Source organism: Mus musculus, chromosome 7, assembly GCF_000001635.26.
Source record: "Mus musculus strain C57BL/6J chromosome 7, GRCm38.p6 C57BL/6J".
Taxonomy (NCBI): Eukaryota; Metazoa; Chordata; class Mammalia; order Rodentia; family Muridae; genus Mus; species Mus musculus.
In genome coordinates this window covers 104,301,324-104,326,157 of record NC_000073.6, presented here as the reverse complement: position 1 = coordinate 104,326,157, position 24,834 = coordinate 104,301,324, and the positions used below count along the sequence as shown (strand labels likewise).

Here is a 24,834-nt window from a genome sequence, read left to right as displayed (position 1 = left end):
TGTGGATTCAGAATCATGTCCACTGTTGGAGAAGGTACAGCAAACAGATAAGAATGGGCACGTGGGTCCCATGACTCTGGGAGGAGGGGCCAAAGGAAATGGCTGTGGGGGGACCAAAAGCATTAGGTAGCAAGGAAAGGAGAGATGTGGACACCTATGACCTCAGAGAACATGCATGACTGCTGAGCAGAAGCATGTGAAAGGGGCTCACGGTTTTCACAATGGTCTGTAACTTCAGTTCCAGAGGATTTGTCTGACACCCTCATCTGGCTCTGAGGGAACCAGGCACACTAGAGGTGCACAGACATTCATCCACATTAAACTAGTTTAAAAGGACAATTGTAGTTGTATATATCTCCCCACCATGCTGTGGCCACAATCCTGGGCCTCCACTTGCTAGCATGGGCTTTATTACCCAGCCACACCCATACCCAGTTCTGCAAATCCAAAAGGAGTTTATGTGCAGTCTTACAATCCAACACCAATCTGGACCAAAAAATAACTCACAAAGACTCTACCTTACCACGCAGGCCAACTGTTAACATCCAGAGAAAAGAAAAAGACACTAGAAGGAAACTGTAGAGACAACCAGATTGGTGCTGACATCCAGCACTACTTATATAGTTCCTTCTGATTGGAAGAGACTTGGCTCTTTGCTGCAAGAGTAGGCTACAATATGTTTACATACCAAGTTAGGCTACCATTCACTATGCAACATGAAACCTTCAAGCCAAACTTAAAATACAGGATGTTGGTTTTAGGCCAAAAGGCCAATTAAATGGAACTGCAGGTAAGAGGAAGAGCATTTGCATCAGTGAAGCCCTAGGGTTCTAGTGGGGATGAACTGCCAACCAGAACAAAGATGGTGGCAGTGTAAAGGAAATGTCTAGGAGCCTTGGGGCTTTGTGGCTTGTTACACAGCTAGGTATGCTAAGGTAGGCTTGTGCCTGAAACCCCAGCACTCAGGAGGCTGAGGCAGGAGGCCTGTTAGGAGTTGAAACCTAGAGTGGCCAAAGTAGGGAGTTCTGCGTCAGCTCTACAACAAGACCCTTCACACACACACACACACACACACACAAACACACACAAACACACACACACACACACACACACACACACACACACACACACGAAAGCCAAAAACCTAAAGAAATCCCAGCACTCAGGAGGCAGGAGCAGGTGGAACTCTGTGAGTTCCAGACCAGTCTGGTCTAGAGTTCTGAGACAGCTAGGGATACAGTGAGATGCTGTCAGATAATAAACAAATACACTATGCTGGCGGAACTGCTGCATACAAAATGTCAAAGAGAAATAAATTACATTTTATTGGTTTATTAATAACTATGCAGTGCAGAAGCTGATCCTTGGAAATCTTTACAACATAGTTATTTATTACTCTACTGTAATGCTGAACATGTGTGAAGCACATATCCAACCATCAAGTTAGTCACTTCAGAAGAATTTAAAAGTAGTAGAGGTTGTTTCTCCATGTGATGATTTGAGACTTTCCCCCAACTGCCTCTGATTCCAGTGGAACAGGAAGCTGTATGTGGGGCTCCATGCAGGATCTCAGAGAGGTTTCCTTGACTGTCTTCCAGTTACTGATATGAAAGGTGTCTTCTTTATCTACGGAGGTATGAAGTTGGTAGAGTATTTGATCTCTATTACATTTTTAAATAATTTATACCAAAGTCAATTTTTGGTGATGAATATTTCTGTAGGAATTTGTTTCTTTCATCTAAATTGTTAACCGTGCTGCTTCTAGACCTTGCTAGTTCTAGAAATTCTTCGTATTCCTTTATGTGATTTATTTCCATTGTGTTCATTTAATAATGATTGAAAATGTTTATATTAGATAGAATTATGAATCTATGTCTAAAATGAGCTCGTTCACATACAAAGTACAGCTAACACACTTCATAACCATGAAATTTATCTCTTGACTAATGAATCTGCTCATTTTTCTCTGCCTCAAGCCCCTGATAACCCTCTTGTAATCTTTACTGTTGTGATATCAAATGTGTACGTGACACATATTTCAAAAATATCATTTAATGATTTTTTCTATTTTCATCCGGGTGACTATAACAAATTCAATGAGTGGAAACAAGTTACCACAAATGGCAAGGCTTCTTGGTTTCAGATGCCTAATATTAAATAAATATTAAAATATACTGATCACATCATTTTTATCTACTCATCTGCTGATTAATTCTCTGATTGTTTCACTATTTTATCTACTATAATAATGATTCAGCATACATGAACATATTGAAAACATTCTTCATGAGAACAATTTTGAGCATCTGAATTCAGCTATAACGAGGATAATTAGCTCCATTGAAAAATTTCTTTAATATGAGATTTTGTGAATTTATTTTATATAAAATAAATCCATGTGTGGTATCCTGTGTTTCCAGGGCTTGAGAGGATCTCAGGTATGGAAACAAACAAACAAACAATCAAACAAACAAACAAAATAACTATAATCTTCCTAACCTAGATTCAGATTTGCTGGCTCACCTCTTTAATTCCAGCATTTGGGATGCAGAAGGAAAGGAAGTTTATGTGGGTTCAAGGCCATCCTGGTCTATGTAGTCAGTTGCAGGACAGCAGGGTTACAGAGTGAAACCCAAAACCAGCAAGGTGAAGTGTTCAAGAGACTGCAGAATGTCCAGCCTTAAATAGAACATACATACTGTACCACTAACTCAAAGGCCCAGGGATCATTGCAGAAGAAGGGGCAGAAAGAGTGTAAGAGCCAAATGTGATGGATGACTACAAGGAAAACACTGTCTTCTGGATACAGCTTAGCAGCAGCCCATATGAAATAAGATTAGTTTTGACACCAAACCTAAGAACTGTGCAAGCCAAATTCAAACATGAAAATAGACTTGATTGGAAGTTCACCCACACTCAAGGAGCTACAGAAAATTCTTAACTTTGGGGATGGGGGATGGGGTGGAAAGTTCTTTAAGAATCTAAAGAATTTTACATATATCTACCAACATCCAGCAGAACCCAAACATTCAAGAATTTGGACATAGGTCTCAAACCCTGAACAAATGGAGAACTGAGATGTCTACTTAACATATCAAAGTTGACCTGCTCAGTCAGGTCTTGATATCTCTTCTCAATAAGCCAATATAAAAGATCCAAATAAATATTAAAGAAGGCTTACTAAACTGAGACACATTTGGAAGGAAAACAAAGATTTTAAGAACCCCTCTGTCTATCTTCAGACTCCCTAAGTGAGAACAATGTTTAAATAGAGAGCCAAGAATATGCACATATGTGTAGTCCAAGTCAAGGTGTGGTCCTATCCATCATTCTCCCACCATGATCTGTGTTAGAGTTCACACTTTAAAGTGGTCAGACAAGTCATTACAACAGTTCAAAATATTTTGAGGAGACCAGTTCTTCCTCTTAATAGAGGAATATGAGATTCTGAAGATATCCTCATTTCTCTGGAGTCTTTGTTTCAATGGTTTGATAGTCAAATTGAGACACACATATCTCTTTACATGAGGGACAAGGCAGGTGGGGTTAGGAAAGACCTGGTTAGCTGATTTTAAACATTAATGTCCTAAGCTTCTGATCCTTTTTGCTTCCTCAATATTAATATAGCAACTCATATTTAAATGACTAAAATAATTTGGAATTCAGCTTCTTCTATATATGAATTAGAAGTAAGATAATGGATACCTAACAAGTAACAGGAGAAAGGTCATGTGTTTTTTGTGTTTATCAGTAAGTACATCAAAACCTATGTATGCTTTCAAACTATTGTTTCTCCATCTTTGGTCTGTAGTGCCTGGTAGTATAAGTCAAAAAAGAGTCAAAACAAAGAACCATGGGACATATTTATTTCATGTTTTGGAGAGTGGGTTACTGAGGTGATTATCTTCTGACTTTGTCTTGATAGAACCTAGTGGGGAAACCCCCACCCAACTCCCGATTTGGCGTGCACCCAAGAATCACGAACAGACGACCATTTAATGTAATTACATGAGGACGTTTATACGGAGCTCGTGAACGACATGTATCCCACACAGGAGATAAAGGATGTTGGCCACGAGTCTTGATAGCTAGGGGTTTTTATGGGGTAAGGGGCTTAGGGGTGTGGAATTCAGCATAGCAACACACTATTGGCTTATTCAAACATTAACAGAAAGAACACAGGGCATCAGGACTTTGTTCTTGTGGGCTGGGGGCTTATCTTTGTTCACATAGCAACCAGTTGATGTATGACTTTACCCGGCGCCAAGGGGCAATAGACAGAGGAGAGATTCTGGCCAGATGGTGTTGACTTAGATAATATAGACCTGCTGGTCCTTGCATACCTTTTTATCTTTACAGTCAAGATGTTCTTAGGAATGCCTTAACAACAGCCCTGCCCTGGCATGCCTGGGGGATGTTCTGCTTTGTTCTTAGTCCCAGGCTGGGGCCGTGGGCTCTAAACGCACAAGTTACAATATTTTATTTTCCTTCAGTCTCTGTGACCAGTAAGAGTATGACCAGGATTTGTAAGAACAAAAAGAACATATTAACTGTGTTTTCTCCTTCTCCCAAGAATGTGAATAATGTCCTGAGAAGGTATGTCTGGGCTGATAGGGAAGGATAGCCCTATTGTGTGGTGAGAATTATTTGATATTCAACTAGAATAAATATCATGTGTTTTGCAGAATTTACATATAATGCTATTCTGAAGTTCTAGGAAGAGGAAAGAGAGGGAGGAGAAAGGAGGGGTCTGGACATTTTGTAACTGTTTAGAACAGATTAGGTTCTGTTTTAGGAGACTGGGTTATGGGGAGTTATAGAGCTAGGCTCAATAGTAGGTTGAAGCAAATGGAGCTACAGGTACTTTCAGATTCCTTGTGGATCCATCATTTTGTCCATGCCATGGGCTTGTATCTAGCTGTGCATCTACACTGAAGTGCTTAATTTGTGGATTTATCTTATTTAGAGTATGCCCTCTGTGTCTGCAACATTCACAGAGTTATATAGTTGGAATAGTTCCTATGTGTTTGTGCATTTCTCCTGGGGATAGAGGAGATCCAGACTTCCCTTGTGGTTGTATTTAGATTTTTTAAAAAAGAGACTTGACTCTGTGGGCACAATATTTCGGCAGTGAAACAGTGGCGGCAGGTGCACCACATAAGTCACAGGATTGTGGAAAGCCTCTCTGTTGTGTGTAAAATGTCACATCCCAGCTGTCAGCATCAGGCGTCATCCTAACATGTGGAGCTTATGTCAGCCTAAGTGTGTTTTCCTGTCTCCTTTTCCAAATTTTGTCATTCTAACAAGAAAACATGAAGTAACTGGGCAGGTCATGAATGTGTTATGTCTCTGGAGTTAGTAGTCTATCTTCTTTTTCTTCTCAGAATTCTCAGGAAAACTCAAGGATATCTATGGCTAGAATGGTAGGGAGTCAGTGGTGTCAAAGGTCAAAGGTCGCCCCCTCTGGAAGACCTATAGAAAGTACTCAAAGAGCTGAAGGGGTCTCCAACTCTATAGGAGGAACAACAATATGAACTAACCAGTACCTCCAGAGCTTGTGTCTCTAGCTGCATATGTAGAAGATGATGACCTAGTCAGCCATCATTGGGAGAAGAGGCCCTTAGTCTTGTGAAGATTATATGCCCCAGTACAGGGGATTGCCAGGGATCAGGGCGGGTCAGGGGGAGGGTATAGGGGACTTTCAGGATAGCATTTGAAATGTAAATGAAGAAAATATCTAGTTAAAAAAATTTTTTTAAAGGTCAAAGTTTTGAGATCTGGAGGTGAATATTTTATCCGAGGAGTCAGACCTTGAGACTGAAACAGCCCCAAATAATCCCTAATAAAATATTCCAAGTTCCAGACCACATGGTGGCTCACAACCATCCATAATGAGATCTGACTCCCTCTTCTGTAGAGTCCGAAGACAGCTGCAGTATACTTACATATAATAAATAAATAAATCTTAAAGGAGAGAGAGAAAGGCTTTAATTGTTTGATTCCTTCACTGTACTTATTGCTGTGACTTTTTATCACTTCAGGGCTCATGATGTCCAGTGATACTGGGGTAAGGAGAAACCACAGCACCATGAAGCCCTCTCCTCTCAATGTCTTCCAGAGTTTATTTCTCTGTTAAGTCTCTGGTTTCACGTTGCTTCTCCCACTCTGCACAGCAATCTGCCTCTGCTTGATTTAAACACGGCTTCTCCGTGTTTCTTCTCTCTTTCTCATTTAGCTTCTGTTCCTTAAGTTACAAATAAGGTTATGCTTTGTCTTTCATGTGACTTTTAACTAATGTGTCTCATTTTTCTGCAGTTCATGTGACTCTACATCAAAAAAAGGCAAACATTGTCATTAACAAAGAGAAAAAGACAAATGCAGCATGCAAATTCCTATAGAAGGAATTTGCAAATTTCTGAGATCTATCATTTTGTTGTCCTGGGATATCCAACTATTGGCACAGGGGAACAATACCTGGAAGTAGACATGTGTAGAAGTGATGCCTGGCTCCTGGGATTATATCATGGACCACATGCAGTACCCCAACTTTGTTCTATGAATGAAATGTTCCCTAATGTCAAATTTTATGATGATGATATACAGCATGAAACTTATCAGTCTAAATATGGCTACCGGGTTCTAGGGATGGAAATAGGCCTGTATATGCCTTTGATAAGTGTCCTGTCTCCTACAATTCAGTGTCTTGGCCCTCTCTCTGTCTGGTCCTCTCAGTCATGTTGGAGTTTTCCTGCACTGGGAAGCTAGGAGTCTCTCGTTTTATAATATTTCTACCTATGAAGCTTTCATCTATTGGTTCTATGACCCTTCCTTCCCTGATACGGTCAACCCATATTTTAATCCTATTGAATGTTCAATGCCAATGACAGTATGCATACCACCCTCTTAAATCCTCACGTATATCTATACAGTGCCCTATGTCTGGTGTAGCTCATGTGCCTGAGCTCCAGTGTCATTTCTACTTTTCCTGGTTTTGGTCCTTCCATTTTCATGACTTTCCTTTCCTTTCTAAATACAAACCAGTATAGACTCATTTCCTTGATCCAGTTCTTTCTCTGTTTACAGTGCAATAATACTTCATCATTTTCCATAATCCCGAAGAAACAGCTGTTTCACCTTTAGAAGAAGTAGCACCTCTGATCCACCCACCACTGTTGGAACACAATCAAAAGAATGCCACAGGATGGTGAACAATGCCTTGGAGACCTGTGACAGAGGCCCCAGAAGGGGAATAAAGGCAGAGGGACTGTTACCTCAAATGGATTCTGTTCCCTGGATTGTTCTTGGATGTGATTTCATGCCTGTTGGGAGAAAAATTCTCATTCAATTTATAAGAGTTGCTTATTCTTGTTGGATGTCGGAATATAGCTACAGATCCATTCTGGTGAAATCATATGCTGACTATTGCCCACAATGTATCCTGAATCTGAATATGGCCTTGTCCCTTGCTTTCATGATTTACCAGATATAACCTATAGTAAACTTCAGCCAATTGTGTCTAAATGTTTCTGCCTTGAGAAAGTTCCAGGTGGGGCTCTCTGTTAATATTTAGTATATACTTACTAGCACATATTTACTTATATTTCTAAACTCAAATAACCTTTCCTGAATTGTAGTTTTCTTTGTATACTCTTATATAAAAGTACTGAAGTACAGTCTGCAGCATTATATTATATTATGCCCCATTCTTTCAAGTCTTCAAACCCCATTTCTTTCTGACAGATTGACCTGGTTTGTGGTGCCAGAGACAGAATTCAGGTTTTCACGTATGCTGAGAAGGTACCCCATTATGGAGCTTCCTGCCCCAACTCTGTCTGGTCTCCAAAGCCACATTCTTTCTGTCACTCATAAAAGATAAACGAAAGTTCTTCTGCAGCTGGCCTAGTAGTTTTGAAAATTATGTGTAGGAGTATGTCGCTAAGGAATGGGCCTTAGCAGAAGGTTAGTTTAGCTGCAATGCTTGCGCCTCATCAAATAGTTAAGAAGGAAATATTTCAAATGGTATCAAATAAGACTCCTTTGTAAGCTTAGATTTTTCAAACCTACTTTAATAAGGGTTCTTTGGTGCTTTAACCTCCCCTCTAGTCCATCATCCACCAGACTGTGAAAAGAAAAGGTTAATATGGCACAGGAGGATGTGGACCTCTTTAGAAATACTTCTTTGAGGTGAATCTATCTGCACTGTCAGGATATCAGCTGTTAAGATCACAGAAATCAACAGTTCTAGCTCAATCTGCTTGCAAACACCATACCGAATCAGCAATGGCAATTTCTTCCGGAAGAAACGGCGAGGTTCTGCCAATCACCCTAAGACCAACAAAGACCAGTAAAGACCAGTAAAGACCAGCAAAGAACAGCAAAGAACAGCAATGAACAGCTGTGTCTGTGAAAAATGCAAGAGAGAGTACTTACACGGAAGCAAGTAGAATCCAGATGCTGCATCACACCCTGGCAGAGGATGCAGCAGCCCATTCAAAACCGTGGCCATGCTTTGGTTGAAGAATGAGAATACCTGGAGTATAAACTCACAAGTGTTTTTACTTTTATCAAATTATAAATCTACATTTATACTTAAGATAAAAATGTTCAAATTAATGGATCTTCAAAATTCTTTTTGTTTAATATTTCCTCTCAAATCGTGTTCCATGGGAATCCCTTTCCTCTGTTAGAAATAAATGTCAATGTGTATTGCACACAGTTAGAATCACACACATGGTAGCACTGCTCACTGAAAGTGTGGCCAGTGCTTTGCTCACCTGGTCACCTTCATCCTTTTCACTGAGGTCAGAGGGTAATGGCAGACTAAATGTAAAGTCTAATCTTTGCAGAGTTGAGAGTGGAATTCTGCCTAGAGAGAACATTCATGCAGAGTTAGATCATAGTCTGGGTATTTAATAGTTTTAATTCCCAGACAGACTTTAGGAAGAAACAGAGAAAGCCTTAAGTAAAATGTAGAAAAGACAGAGACATGGTAGCTCCTGCCTCTCGTCCCTGAACTCAAGAGTTTGACAAATTAGTATTCCAAGGAATTAGAAACTATCCTAAACACTCTAAACACTTAGTGATTTCTAGCCCAGGCTTGAATATAGAGTAAATATCTGCCTCCAAAAAAAAAAAAAAAAAAAGGTAAAGGGTTTTTCATAACTATTAACATTTCAGAGGAATGGGAACATCAAAGCATTATTTGTAAGCAATTGTGTCCACAGCAAGAACAACAGTGAGACTTATGACCTCATCAAGATATGAAATTTAGGTAAGTGTATAGCTATGGATAGAGCACTAGCCCAGCATCCACAAGGACCGTGGTTCAATCACTGAAGTCAAAAGCAAAACTGAACAACAACAGCAAAAGTTCATGATCCCAGCACCGGGGAGGCTAAGGGAGCTAGAGCTCATTTAGGGTCAGGCTATCAGAAAGGAAGAAGAGTATAAGACAGTTGTAAGTATGTGAAATAAATTCAAACTACAGAGTTATGTCTGCTGTCACTCATCATTCCATATTTCAGAAGACAGAGACTGTAGGGAAATAATTAGAGAGGCAAACAGGAAAGGGGATGAGACAGGTGATGGTGGCTTCTCCAACATTCACTCACACAACTGACTTTCTTTAATTAATTTGTGATTTATTTATTTATTCTTCTCTTTCTTTCTCCCTTCCTTTTCTCTTTGGAAAGCTTCAGGTGTTTCCCATGCCATGCTGATGTCAGTCACCATGGCTGAGGATGGCTTTGACCTCCTGATCCTCATGCAGCCAGCTGCAAGGCAGTGGCATCCTGTGCCGGTTTGAATAACAATGGCCCCAAAGCCTAAGATCTTTTGAATACTTGGTTCTCAGCTATCAGGACACTGTTCAGGAAAGATTAGGAGTGTGGCATTCTTGAAGAAGGTATGGCATGGGTGTAAGCTTTCAAGATTCAATAGATTCTGACCACCAACACCATTCTCTCTCTGCCTCAGGTTTCTGTCAAGATTGTGTCTCCAGTTGTGACTTCTCACTTTCTGCTCCAGCACCATGTCTCCCTGCCTGTTATCAGGCTCTCCACTGTGGTGGTCATGAACTCTAACCCATAGGAACTGTGAGTGCCAAATTAAACACTCTACTTGTAACTTGTCCTAGTCATGGTATTTATCAGAGCAGTAGAAGAGTAAAGAAGATAGACCACAGGGGCCACCACAGCTGGTTTTGTACACTTCTGAGGACCATCCCAGTGCTTCATGCTTGATAGGCAAGCACTATGTCAACAGAACCTCATTCCCAGCTCTACAGATTTCCCCCTTCTAATCCGTTAGTGCTGAGTCACTATATAGGTGTTCAATACACCTCTAAGCCAAATAGGAACCTCCAAGACATTCTGGTGAGGGACTCCTAAAAGGGAGGAAATGAATGGGTGGATCATATCAGCACTGGAAAAGGACTAAGTCTGTTCGTTCAGCCACATAATACATAATCTGGAGGAGACCATGGGGCAGCTGGTGAGCCCTCTACAGCTCATTACTCTCTGCTGTGAGGGTGGTGAGGTGTTTCTGCCTGGCTCTGCACATAACTCCTCCCCAGTTTCCAGAGCCAGCCAATGCTGATATGAGGGTAACTTCCTCAGTCAGTGGGGTTCTGCAGGCTTATGCAAAGGCATCTCATTGGTCTGTAGAGTTGTGGTTTCTGTTTCATTTCCAGAGCTCAAACTTTCCTTTCTCTAGATTTTAGCCGGAAATACCTTGAAGTTCTGGATTGGTGAGTTAATTCTCCCTGGTTTACAACTTTCTGGCGTCTGATAAAGGGCTGAGCAATTTTAGGGGGCAGATTTTTGAAGACTTTGAAAGGAGAACATTGCTTTTGTTTGGGTGAGTTTATCCTGTAAAAGCGGGGGAGGGAAAGGGGGACGGGCTGCCGGCCTCTGGCTGAAAATGCAAATGGGGGAGCTTGAGGGAGGTGCCTCCTCAACAACAACAACAACAAAAAACTACTTTAAAGATGCCTGTTGTCCAGATTTAGTCTCCCCCTTCCGATTCACAATCTGTAATTTTGAATCGTACCTTGTCGACGAGATCCAGAACTTTGTTGTCTATGACAGTCATTCTTTTTCCAGGCAGCAAAGCTGGATCAGAGCCTCTGCTTTTTACTGCGTTTTTGTGTGATAAAGTGGTACTTCCGCATACTCTAGGGCTGTGGTTCTTTACCGGATCAGACCCGTTTGAATGACCTTTTCACGGGAGTTTCACTTTAGATATCTCGCATGTCATACATTCATATTATGATTCAAAACTGTAGAAAAATATAGTTAAGAGGAAGCAAAGACCACAGTTTTATGGTTGCGGTCAATACAACACGAGAAAGTTTTCTAAAGAGTTGCAGCATTAGGAAAGTTGCAAAATACTCCTCTAAGAGAACCAGAGTTTCTCTCAGTTTAGTAACAAAGACTGAGAGCCTGTTATTTAGTCATCGACCCTGTTTGACAGTCCCAAGCCCGGGAATAACTTCAGCTATTTCCTTCTCCTTCAGATATTTTCTCCATACCAATATAAACTTCAGCCCAGCTTGAGATTCCAGATACACAGGAGCAGAAGGATTATAAATTGATGGCCATCATCAGCAACTCAATAAGACTCATTCATAGAATATTTTTTTAAAAGACATCTGTGACTTAGTTCAGTGATAGGGTACTTTTCAATCTTTGGGTTCAGTTCCCACGCAGAGGGGAAGGGGTGTTTGAAGATGGGAAAACTACTATGAGCATGCTCCAGTGACACATCTGAAGATTTCCCCCAAAGTGCCAACTTTTGTAAGGTTTCTTGGAGAGAGGATATGTTTTATGTTGCCCAGACTGGTCTTCAGCTCTTCCGACAGCCCCACTTCCAAGTCTCTGTAGTGTCAGGAGCACATGACTGCAACAGCCTCTTTCTACCTTTAAAGAATGAAAATTAAATTTTTGTTTGATGTTTAAAATGTCAAATTAAAAAAAAAAAGTTTGAGAGAGAGATGTGTGATTAGGGATATCATGGCTTTGCTCAAGCTGATCTAGGTGCCCAGAAGACATCCTGTCAAGGTTGATTTTGTGGGTTTTGCTTTCTCAACAATTGGTTCTTGTCCCTGTTCATAAGCCAGTGCTTTCATTCTTGAATTTGCTTGAGTTATCCTCCCCTCCAGAGACAGAGACAAAGAACAACAGCTCTGATTGTTCATTACATTTTACTTGGGTCTTTCTCATCAGCTTTCTCTTCCCTTCTGATAACTTTTGGTTTAGTTATTTTTTGTCTACTTGCCTGAGGCCAAGTATTAAGTTATTTACTTGAGATAATGTTTCTTTGTGTAATGTAGTCCTGGCAGGCTTCCCTCTTAGACTATCTAGACTGCTGAATTTGCTGAGACGTGTGCTCCCCTCTTAGACTGTCTGGAGCATAGAGTGGAATGCTGAGGTGTGTCCATCCATTATCATTTCATTTTTCAAAAACCTCCCTTTGATTTCTTCTTTGCTCATTGGTTTAGAGAATGGTGTATAATTTCCATATTTGTGAAATTTTTTCCAAATCTCTCTTTTGGTGATTTCTAATTTCATACCATTGTGGTTACAAAAGATGTTTCATATCATTTCATTCTTGATACATTATTAAAACCTCTTTTGTGGCCCTTCAGATGATCCTTCCAGAACAATGCTCTCCATGCGTATGCCGCTGTCTTTGGGAGTGTCCTGTGGCAGTTCAAGATCAGTTCCTTAATGACATCCTCTCTGCTTTCTTTTCTGCTTCATCTTCTTTTTTTTTTTTTTAAGATTTATTTATTTATTATATTTACATATACTGTAGCTATCTTCAGACACTCCAGAAGAGGGCATCAGATCTTGTTACAGATGGTTGTGAGCCACCATGTGGTTGCTGGGATTTGAACTCCGGACCTTCGGAAGAGCAGTCGGGTGCTCTTACCCACTGAGCCATCTCACCAGCCCCTGCTTCATCTTCTTGTGGAACACTCATAAGAAGTATACTGATTTTCTAAATAATGCCCCATAAATCATCATCTTTGTTCTTGTCATGACCTCTGTCTTTGACATGACACTGTAAGAGTGATGGTATTCATTTATTTATCTTTTTATTTTTAAAAACGTTTTAAATTCTTTTATTATATTTTTCCCCTTCCCCAACTACTTATTACTCACCCAATTTCATGCCTACTCTCTTAAAATTTAAAAATCAGGTTTCTCCAATGATGTGTTGCTGGGTATATCAATGACCCTCCAAGACAAGCCCCATGCCCAGGAGTAGTTGGTCAACACAAATGGATTCCATGTTTGATTGTTTCTTTGTAGCGTATATTAGGGTATTTGTTTTTGTCTTACTGTTTGTTTTTGTTGTTGTTGGTTAGTTGATTGGGTTTGTATGATTCTTTTTTGTTTGTTTGTTTGGTTGGTTGGTTGGTTTTTCTGGTTTTTGAAGACAGGGTTTCTGCGTGTAGCCCTGGTGTCCTGGAACTCACTTTGTAGACCAGGCTGGCCTGGAACTCAGAAATCCACCTGCCTCTGCCTCCCAAGTGCTGGGATGAAAGGTGTGCACCACCACCGGCCAGCTTGTATGATTCTTTTAAGTGGGCTGATTTCAAGTTGATAGACTTTTTGCTTGATCATGTCTCCTAATTGATTGAATCTCTGTATTGCAGGATCAGTTTCACTCATTTGAGCTATTAAGCTCCAGAATGTCAGTGTTCTTTCCTATTGCATTATTGATTTTTGTGATTTTTTTCTCATTAATTCTTATTTTGGAATACAATCAATGATTTCTATTCTTTGGAGTCAGTTACTAGAGTATGATAATAATCTATTGATAAAATGATGTTTCTCGCTTGTGTGTGTGTATGTGTGTGTGTGTGTGTGTGTGTGTGTGTGTGTGTGTGTGTGTGTGTTTGTCCCTGTGTTAATGCTTGCATCATTATGGAACAACTATCTCCTTTAAACTTTTCAAGGTAGATTCTATATGCAAGGACTTATATATTCCATATAAGGGTGGCACTTAATTAGGTACGATGGCTCTGATTCTAGCTAGGTACAGCAGTAGAGTCTTCATACAGTTAAGTAAGCAGGACTGAGTACTTACAAAGTCTGATTGTGTCTGTGGCCTGATGTGAAGTCATTTATGGCAATGTCAGTAGCCATGCAGGTCATTAGCATCATCAGTAGTAAGGATTTTGAGGGGCTTGATAATTTATCTTTCCCCAAAGTATGAGGCCAGTGGTATGTTCTCAGAGGATCTGTGGTGTCAGGAGCATGTGAAATGAACCACTGTGGCATTTGTAAACTGCTCAGTGAGTTCCTCACCACCAAGCTTCTGATAGATGGAGATTACCACAAAACATGACCTGAGACCCTCACACACACCATAGCAACTCAGGTCCAAGGAGAAGGAATGTAGTAGCTACGTATGGCCCTGACTCTGTAGCAGGGCAGGGCAGAGCACCATCATATGTTCAGGAATGAAAAAGAGCTCTATATAAATGACAAGTGAACTGAAAAGGAAGTCAGGGAAACAAAACCCTTCATAATAGCCTCAAATAATATAAAATAACTTGGGATAATTCTAACCAAGTAAGTGAAAGACTTGTATGATAAAAACTTCAAGTCTTTGAAGAATCTGAAAAGGGTATCACAAGATGGAAAGATCTTCCATCCTTAGGGATTTGTAGGATGAACTAGTAAACATTGTCATCCTAGCAAAAGGAATCTACAGATTCAACTCAGTCCTCATCAAAATGCCAATGCAATTCTTTACAGGCTTTGAAAGGACAATTTTCAACTTTATATGGAAAAAAAAGAAAAAAAAAAGACCCAGAATAGCTAAAACAATGCTATACAATAAAAGAACTGCTGGAAGTATCACCATCTCTGATTTCAAGTTGTATTATAGACCTATAGAAATTTAAAAAGAAATACATTGCCGGGTGGTAGTGGTGAACGCCGTTAGTCTCAGCACTTGGGAGGCAGAGGCAGGCGGATTTCTGAGTTCGAGGCCAGCCTGATCTACAAAGTGAGTTTCAGGACAGCCAGCAGGGCTATACAGAGAAACCCTGTCTTGAAAAACCAAAAAAAAAAAAAAAAAAAAAAAAAAAAAAAAAAAAAAAAAAAAAAAAAAGAAAGAAAAAAAGAAAGGAAGGAAGAAATACATTAATCAATGGAACTGAATTGAAGATGCAGACATATATTCACGCACCTATGGACACCTAATAAATGGATCCAATATAATCCTCAGCATAAAACTAGATATACCTAACCTGAAAGAAGAGGAAAATGGGGACTAGCATTGAGTACATTGACACTGGAGATAAATTTATGAATAGAATATGGATAGTATAGGCACTAAGAGCAACAGTTTAATAAACAGGACCTCCCTCATGAAACTAAAAACTTTCTGTTAGGCAGAGGGCACCACCAATTGGACAAAAAATGGGAAAAGATTTTACTTACACCATATCTGATAAAGGTTTAATAAAGAACTCAAAAGATTAGATATCAAAAACCCAAATCCAATTAACAATATAATTAAAAGTATAATCCAATTAAAGACAGGCACAGATCTAAACAGAGAATTCTCAATAGAAAAATCTCTAAAAGCTGAGAAACAGTTAAAGAAATGTTCAACATTCTTAGCCATCACGAAAAAGCAAATTAGAAAGACTTTGAGATTCCATCTTATACCTGTCAGAATAGTTAGATCAATAACAAAAGTGACAGCTAATGTTGGTGAAGATGTCAAGCAAGAGAAAAATTCCCCTCATTGATGGTGTTGGTTTAAACTTATACAACCACTATGGAAATCAATATGTCTGCTCCTCACAAAACTGGGAATTGATCTACCTCAAGGCCCAGCTATACCACTCTTGGACATGTACCCAAAGGAAGCTCCACCATACCACAAGGACATTTGCACAACTATGTATAGTGCAGCTTTATTTATAATAACCAGACACTGGAAACAACCTAGTTGTCATAAAGTGTGGCACATTCATACAATCTGGTATTACTTGCGTGTTTTAAAAATGGCATCATGAAATTTGCAGGCAGATTGATGCAGTTAGAAAAAAAGCCTTCCTGGGTGAGGTAACACAGACCTAGAAAGACAAATACGGTGTATATTCACCTATATGTGGATATTGCCTGTTAAGTAAATGATAATTGAACTATAATCCAGAGACCCAGAAAGGTTAGATACAGAGGAGAGTTCTAGGAGGTAAGCATGTATATCCCTGGGAAGGGGAAATAAGAGAATTTGCTGGTGGACAGGGGGCTGATAGGGATAGAAGTAGGACGGATCAGGTTAGGGGAAAGGGATGGAGGAAGAGAATGCAGGGAGAGACAGTTGAATCAGAGGGCATTTGTGGGGTGATGTGGAAACTTTCTGGAATCTATAAGGATGACCCTAGTGAGGATTCAGTAATAGAGGATACAGAGTCTGAACTGGCCATCTTTTGTAGTCAGGCAAGGCTTCACCTGGTGGACTGGATTTCATTCAGTTGAGTTGTTGACCAGCAGGGTCCTGGGAGATTCCCTAAAAAGCCCAAGCTGATGCTAGGACAGAGGGTGGTTTTCCACGAAGAGACATCACAGGCCCCATTGCCAAAGACAACATCCACACAGCTCACTGAAAGTAGAGTAGTCCCCACCACCACCCTTGGCAGTGAGCAAAGAGACACCTTGTTGGTGGTGTTGGTTCTTACATCAGTCAGGGGCAGAGCAGATGGCAGTCATTTATTTGTTCATACTACTAGCTTGATACCTGGCTTGGTGGCCAAAGTGGTTTTAAACCTGTCACATAAAATAATCAAATCAAATCAAATCCAGGCAGTGCAGCATGAGAGGAGGAAGACATAGACTTGTGCTTCCCCATGCCACAAGTCCAAACACCTACACTTCTCCCCAAAGTACAGGTGGGCCATAGGCACACAGAGTCCCACCTACCACCACTCAATGGAGTAGTAGAAAAGGAAGACAGAGACCTATGGACCACTGGGCCACCCACAGACCTGCTTTTCAGTGCATGGCACATGTGTGCTGTAGACACCCACTTGCCACCACACTTGCTCTCCCACTGTGGTCAGACAAGGCAGCCCAGCACATAGAACAACAGCTTTTAGATAGCCCCCATTCCAGTTGTTCAGGACCCACATGAAGGTCAAGTTGCACATCTGCTACATATGAGCGAGGAGGCATAGGTCCCAGCCAGTGTATATTCTTTAGTTGGTGGTTCAGACTCAGCCCAAGGATCCAGGTTAGTTGACTCTGTTGGTCTTCCTCTGGAGTTCCTATCCTCTTCAGGGCTGGCATTCCTTCCTTCTATTCTTCCATAAGAGTCCCCTAGCTCCATCCACTGTTTGGCTGTGGGTGTCTGTACCTATCTGGGTCAGCTACTGGGTTGAGCCTCTCAGTAAACATCATGCTCCTGTTGTTATTAATATTCTTTGTTCTGTGGATATTGTGTTTTGATTATTATGTGCCAGGAGGATTTTGTTTTCTGCTCCAATCTAATTGGTATTCTGTAAGCTTCTTGTATGTTTATAGGCATCTCTTTCTTTAGGTTTGGAAAGTTTTCTTCTATGATTTTGTTGAGAGAGTTCTTTCTGGGCCTTGGAGCTGGAACTCTCTTGCTATTATTCTTAGTTTGGGTCTTTTCATGGTTTCCCAGATTTCCTGGATGTTTTATGTCAGGAATGTTTTAGCTTTAACAATTTCTTTGACTGAGGTATCAATTTCTTCTCTTGTATCTTCTACATCTGAGTTTCTTTCTTCCATCACCTGTATTCTGTTGGTGATGCTTGCATCTGTTGTTACTGTTCTCTTTCCCAGGTTTGCCATTTTAAGGATTTCCTCAGTTTTTATTTTCTTTATTGCTTCCATTTCGACTTTCAGGTCTTGCACAGTTGTATTTATTTCCTTCACCTGTTTAATTGTATTTTCCTGTATGTCTTTAAGAGATTTATTTGTTTCCTTTTAAAAGACCTCTATATGGCTGGGAAATGGTGGTGCATGGCTTTAAACCCAGCACTTCGGAGGCAGAGGCAGGAGGATTTCTAAGTTTGAAGTCTACAGAGTGAGTTCCATTACAGGCAGGGCTATCCAGAGAAACCCTGTATCAAAAAACAAAACAAAATAAAACAAACAAACAAACAAACAAACGAAAAACCACCTCTGATTGTATGTTCCTGTATTTCTTTAAGGAATTTATCCATTTCCTCTTTAAAGGCCTCTATCATCTTTATAAGATTCAATTTAGATTCATTTTCTTCTGTTTCAATTGTGTTAGGATATCCAGGGTCTTCTGCAGTGGGTGCGCTGTGCTTTGGAGGTATCATATTGCCCTAGCTCTTATTGTGTTCTTTCAAGGGCCTTTAGCCATCTGGATGGTTTTGGTCCCTGGGTGTTCTTCTTGTAGTAGGTACTGGGAGCAGGGATCAACCTCATTGGTCCTGGTGTGGCATGACACTGGTGGATATACTTGGTTCATATGGTTGCAGACCTGAAGTTTTTTATAGCTCAGGAGTATCAAGTCCAATGTAGGTGGGCTGAGAGTGGGTAGGAGAATGGAGATCTCCCTGGGCTAACAGGCTGCTTAGGGCAGCTTGGCTTGGCCCAGAAGCCTCAAGAGAACAGGGAAGATGAGTGGGGGAAGGGAAGCTTACCTGTATGGTTCGGTAATCTCATGGAGGTGGAGAAGAAGCCAGAAAATGGACTGATGTTCCATTTCTTACTTGCCCCCGTTTCACCATCCCAATAACATAGGCACCTGAGCAGAAGTGCGAGGAGTCAGGACAGTCATACACAGGATCACAGCAACTATGGCTTCACAATTCATGAAGAATTTAAAGGAGGAGGTGACCTGTCCTGTCTGTCTGAACCTGATGGTGAAACCTGTGAGTGCAGATTGTGGTCACACCTTCTGCCAAGGCTGCATCACGTTGTACTTTGAATCCATCAAATGCGATAAGAAAGTGTTCATTTGCCCTGTGTGCCGAATTAGTTACCAGTTTAGCAATCTGAGGCCTAATCGAAATGTGGCCAACATAGTAGAGAGGCTCAAAATGTTCAAGCCCAGCCCAGAAGAGGAGCAGAAAGTGTTTAACTGTGCAAGACATGGAAAGAAACTCCAGCTCTTCTGTAGGAAGGACATGATGGCCATCTGCTGGCTTTGTGAGCGATCTCAGGAGCACCGTGGTCACAAAACAGCTCTCATTGAAGAGGTGGCCCAGGAGTACAAGGTAAGGCGGGGGGTTGGAGGGTGGGAGACATAGAAGGAAACAGTGCCAGGTGGGAAATCTCTACTTCCTGTGATCATTCAGTTACCTGATCATCATGGAATCCAGACCTGGGATTTCATTCCATCCTGTTACCTTCTGAGGCCTGAAAGAATGGGACTATCCATTGAGCTTAATCCTAAGAGAATCTACCAGGGGCGACAAACTCTAGAACAAGAGCAAGTGTTTTTACAGTTTGTTGTATACTGTTGAGATTTTATGTCCAAGAAAAGCTCTGATTATTCTTTAGGTGTCAAAGTAAATAAGATGAGGGTTGGGAGCGATACCTTAATGGCTTGTTGCCAAGTATAATGGCCTGAGTCTGAACTCAGAAACCAGACCACTGAAGGAGAAAACTGATGGCTGCAAGTTGCAAATTATTCTCTGATATCTACATACCTGGCATGGCTTGAGACCACCTTTTTTAAAGAAGATGGGGAATCATTTTCTGAGTAGATATTTAGTCCTTATTATTTTCTTTCTACTCCTAGATTCTAGTTGCCATTTCCTGGGTTTCTGTAAACTTCCCAGACCAAGTTGATTTTGTTCCTGTTTGCCTTCTTTTCAAAAGTTTCTTATCTACTTATTCATAATAGATTAAAACTATATATATATATATATATATATATATAATTGTTATGTAAAGAATTCATATCACAATCCCTTAAAAGAAAGGTAGAAATCCTTAGCTTTCTATCTTTCCAGAAGGTCTTGGCCTTTGGATAGAACTTCAGTCCTACTAAGCACACAGCTTGACTCTGCTACAATTCCTTTCTTACAGGAGCAGCTGCAGGTAGTTCTGCAAAGGCTGATGGCAGATAAGAAAAAATTTGAAAACTGGAAAGATGACCTTCAGAAGGATAGAACTTACTGGGAGGCAAGTAGGGACCCTTCCTAAGGGTGTCAACCTGATGCCCAAGAGGGACCTTGGCAAGAAGCTCCTGGGGTCTTTACTTCCTGGGAGTTTATGAGGCCAATAAACCTTGATACTCCTCCCTACTGGTTACCCTGGTTGGAGATGCAGAGTCAGTGTTTCACACCTGAGCTGGGCTCTGTGAGGAGCTGGCACCACAGAGGATGCTTGGTCAGAAGGGATACTGGGTCATTTCCATGGTGCCTTCTGAAACTGAGTCTACAGAAGAAGATACTTGGGAATGGGTGGGTAATGGATATGTGATCAGTGTTTAACTTCTGCCAGGGAGTTAAAAGCAGAATGTAATGGCACGTATGATGGCTTATGCCTTTAATCCCAGCATCTGGGAGGCAGAAACAGATATCTGTAAGTTAAATACTGGTCTTGTGTACATAGCAAGTACTAGGTCAACTATGGCTACAAGGTAAAACCGGGTCTAGGTAGGTACGTAGGTAGGTAGGTTGGTAGGTAGGTAGGTAGGTAGGTAGGAAAGAAGGAAGGAAGGAAGGAAGGAAGGAAGGAAGGAAGGAAGGAAGGAAGGAAGGAAGGAAAGATGGATGGGTAGATAGATAGATAAATAGATAGAGAAAGAAAGAAAGAAAGAAAGAAAGAAAGAAAGAAAGAAAGAAAGAAAGAAAGACAGAGAGAGAGAGAGAGAGAGGGGGGGGAGGGATAGAAAGATGACTCAGTAGTTAAGAGTACTTCTTGCTCTTGCAGAGGACTTGAATTTGGTTCCCTACATCCACATGGTAGCTCATAACTATCCATAATTCTAGTTCTGGAGGTCCCAGTATCCTCTCCTGACAGACATGATGTAAACAGGCAAAACAAAGAGAGAGGGAGAGAGAGAGAGAGAGAGAGAGAGAGAAGCAGAGAAGAGAGAGGGAGAAAATAAGAATAAATACATTTTTAAATAAATATATTGTTAAAGTGCTTTTTATTATAAATATTTTAAATACTCATTTATTTATTATTTTAAGCATATGTGTGTCTGGTTCCCATGGAAGTCAGAAGAGGACATCAGATCTCTTAGAACTAGAGTTACAGGTTGCTGTGAGTCACCATGTGGGTGCTGGGAATTGAACTTCAGACCTCCAGAAGAGTAGCCAGTGCTCTTAACTTCTGAACTATCTTTCCAACAATAAAGTCTTTTTTAAAAAGTAGAATGAGGAATATTACAGACAGAAACAACTGTCTTAGACAGCTGTATGAAAGTTGATCATAGCCTGGTATTCCATTTTGGTTTAGGTGGTCTGAGGAAAGCTGACCAGAGGTCTGTGTGTTGGAATGTCATTAACAGACACTAAAAGGCTATCAAAGATTCCCTAAGAGTCCCTTCCTTTTCCCTATCTCCATTCCCATACAAGAAGATGATGAAGCAGGCTTCCAATCTCAGTACTCTGGAGGCAGATGCAGGGGGATCTATAGAGTGAGTTCCAGGACAGGCAGGGCTACACAGAGAAACCCTGTCTGGAAAAAACAAAACCAAACAAATGCAAAAACAAAACAAAACCAACAATTCACACGCAGCAAGTTTTGACAAACTTAATGGCTCTCCCTTTTCTTATCTCTGAAGAATCAAATACAGAAAGATGTGCAGAATGTTCGGTCAGAGTTTAAACGAATGAGGGATATCATGGACTCTGAGGAGAAGAAGGAATTGCAGAAGCTGAGGCAAGAGAAGGAAGACATTCTCAACAACCTGGCAGAGTCTGAAAGTGAGCATGCTCAGCAGAGCAAGTTGCTAGAAGACTTCATCTCAGATGTGGAACATCAGTTACAGTGCTCAGACATAGAAATACTGCAGGTAAGGCTGCAGGACGTCCCAGGGTCTGAGAGTCAGAAGGCATGGAAGCCATTGCCCTTCCTCTCTGCTGCTGTGGTCTTCCTGGTGATGACAGTGAGCTCTTCCTGAACTCTTTGCTGACTCGGTTTCAGAGGCTGGAATGATCACTGCATGCACAAATAAGAAGGAGTGGAATTTTATTTTTATGAATTTGTAGAGAACAGCACAAAAGTTAAATCTTGAAGGAGATCTATTGGATCCATGGGCATTTATGACACCAGCTCTCTACAGAGCTCTGTGTGATTCAAGTACCTTTTACTAATTCCAGTTAGTCACTGCCAAAGAAAGGAACTACTAAGAGATGTTGATGTTGTACATCATAGGATAATCTAAGGCTTTATTCATCTGCAGTAGCTCAGTAATTAAGAGCATTGGCTGCTCTTCCAGCAAGCCTGGGTTCCATTCCCAGTACCCACATTGCAACTCAAAGTAACTCCAGTGCTAGGGAATCCAACACCCTCTCATTATTAAAGCTATATATAGAGAGAGAACTCATATACATAAAATAAATGAATCTTTTAAAAAAGGAAAGGAAGTAAAATAGTAAGTTAATAATAGTAAGGACACCTGGGTTCTGTTCCCAAAACCCACAGTGGTTCACAGCCATCTCTAGTTCCATGAGATATGACACCCTGTGACTTCTTTGGGCACAGACACACATGTGGTACACAGATCATACATGCAGGCAAAGCACACATATAATAAAATTAGCTATAAAAGAAATATAAAAATGAAATTTAAGAAGTTGTCTCAGGATTTTACTGTTGTGAACAGACACCAGTACACTCTTATAAGGACATTTAATTGCGGCTGGCTTATAAATTCAGAGGCTCAGTCCATTATCATCAAGGGGGGAGGGAGCACAGCAGCATTCTAGCAGGTGTAGTGCAGGAGGAACTGAGAGTTCTACATTTTCATCTGAAGGCTGTTAGGAGAAGACTGACTTCCAGGCAGCTAGACCAAGGTTCTTAACGCCCATGCCCGCAGTGGCAGACCTACAAGGCCACCCGTATTCCAACAAGATCAAGCCTCCTAAAAGTGCCACTTTGTTGGGCCAAGCATATACAAACCATCACAGAAGTTTTAAAAGGAGACATAATAATGAGAGAGAGAGAAAAAAATGTACGGCTAAGAAGGGAAGTCCATGAGATATGTGTGAAAAGTCTTGTAAAAGATGTGTTTAAGTAGACTGTGTAGAAAGTCAGCCGTCTCAAAGCCTAACTGAAGAAGTCACAGACAAAAGCAAAACAGAAGTGAGGCATATGTAAGAACCACAGTTATTGCCCTAACTTCCAATTGACTCTTTTTTCCTGCACTGCTCTTAAAGAGCCTCCCTTTCCTGTCTGCTCTCATGAGAGTTAGGCATATCTTATTTCTGACTCATTCCCACAAATCTTTCTCTTATTCATCACTTTGTCTGCCCCTCAATTAGATGTCATTGTTTTCTGCCTCAATAAACTCATTTTCAGACTATCCCTTGCAGTAATCAGCTCCTTGTGTATTGTCATGACTTTTCTTTCACAGAATTTCAGTTGTGAGGATTATCACCTCCCCGCCCCTTACCCCCCATCTCAATGAGAAGACTTAATTCCTGTTTTCTCTGTTTCTTTTTCTTTTCTTTTCTTTTCTTTTTTTATTATTACGTATTTTCTTCAATTACATTTCCAAGGCTATCCCAAAAGTCAACCCCCCACTCCCCTACCCACCCATTCCCATTTTTTGGCCCTTGCATTCCCCTGTACTGGGGCATATAACGTTTGCCTGACCTGAGGTGAGGATTCTAACCTCTCCCCCCCACAACACCTTTATCTTAATGAGAAGTGTTAATTCCTGTTTTCTCTGTTTCTACCTAGGGTGTGGAGAACATCATAGAACGGTATGTATGGGTGCCAGTCTTTTTATGTGGTAAGAATGATTTAGTTTTCAAGGCGAACATAATTTCTCCCAGGTTGGGGCAATTTAGATGAAGTGCTGAGTTTCTGATCAAAAAGCAATATTACAACTATTGAGAATAGATTACATTCTATGGTAGAGAGATGGGTTGTGGGAATTGAAGAGTTTAGCTCAGTAGTTGGATTAGGGATTAAAAAATTAGGGTACTCTTAACTCTATTGTAATTCACCCTGTGTGCTTGCATGTGGCTGTGGATCTGGATTTAACAGGTCCTTTTTTTTTGGTAGATAGGATGTGTCTTGTATGTTTGCAATATATGTTCACACTATTTTCTTCTGGGGCTAGAAGACATTGAATCTTTCTCTGTTGTTATAGTTAGATTTACAAAAACAGCCTTGACTCTCTGCACGTAATGCTTTTTGATGCAGGTTTGATCAACTATCCTTTTTTTTCCCATACCCTATGGGAGTGTAGGAGGAGGATAGGTATCCTTGTGTCCACAGGGCACACCAAGCTGGCAACCAGGGTTTTCCTGAGACACTGGGAATATATTAGTCTTAGTTTGTTGTCCTCATCTTTTCCAACTGTTTTGAATTTCTTCAAGAGAACCTGAAAAATCAGATGTTATTTGTGAGTCTCCATATTGGCTAAGCATTTTGAAGACATTGGATATATTTCTCACACATAACATTCATGTGAATACTTTCCACACACTTTTTTCAGGCATTAGATATGGTTTGTTTTAAGATTTATTACTTTATCATCTCTTGTGAGCTCAAGCAGTCAGAGTGGGAGAAAAATAACTGTTTAATTTTAGAGGGCAAGCACCATGGTTCTGAGAATGTAAGACCTTCCCAACACTTCGTTGAATGTAATTTGAAGGAGACATGATTGTATTCA

The 24,834-nt window shown here is 40.6% G+C and overlaps 1 protein-coding gene, 1 long non-coding RNA gene and 1 pseudogene across 12 annotated transcripts in view; 2 read left to right on the top strand and 1 right to left on the bottom strand.

Annotated features, from left to right (window-relative positions):
* Positions 1 to 1,319: 1,319 nt before the first annotated feature.
* Gm15133 (predicted gene 15133) lies at positions 1,320 to 11,127 on the bottom strand. The gene is made up of 7 exons (NR_040749.1): positions 11,050 to 11,127; positions 8,775 to 8,862; positions 8,431 to 8,530; positions 8,271 to 8,325; positions 7,272 to 7,319; positions 2,524 to 2,679; positions 1,320 to 1,626 (listed from the first exon to the last, which is right to left on the bottom strand). It is a non-coding gene; the product is annotated as a predicted gene 15133 (long non-coding RNA).
* On the top strand, positions 6,023 to 7,089 carry Gm17788 (annotated as a pseudogene).
* The window catches only part of Trim12a (tripartite motif-containing 12A), a 15,666-nt gene continuing 1,431 nt past the window's right edge, over positions 10,600 to 24,834 (top strand). Inside the window, exons 1-6 of one of the 11 annotated variants that reach the window (XM_030243081.1) lie at positions 10,617 to 10,747; positions 11,516 to 11,673; positions 18,771 to 19,246; positions 20,064 to 20,159; positions 21,772 to 22,002; positions 23,895 to 23,917. In XM_030243081.1, the coding sequence (XP_030098941.1) occupies positions 18,827 to 19,246; positions 20,064 to 20,159; positions 21,772 to 22,002; positions 23,895 to 23,917 (770 nt within the window). In that variant the 5' untranslated portion in view covers positions 10,617 to 10,747; positions 11,516 to 11,673; positions 18,771 to 18,826. The other 10 variants (XM_030243080.1, XM_017312373.2, XM_030243082.1 and 7 more) reach the window with 10 other exon arrangements.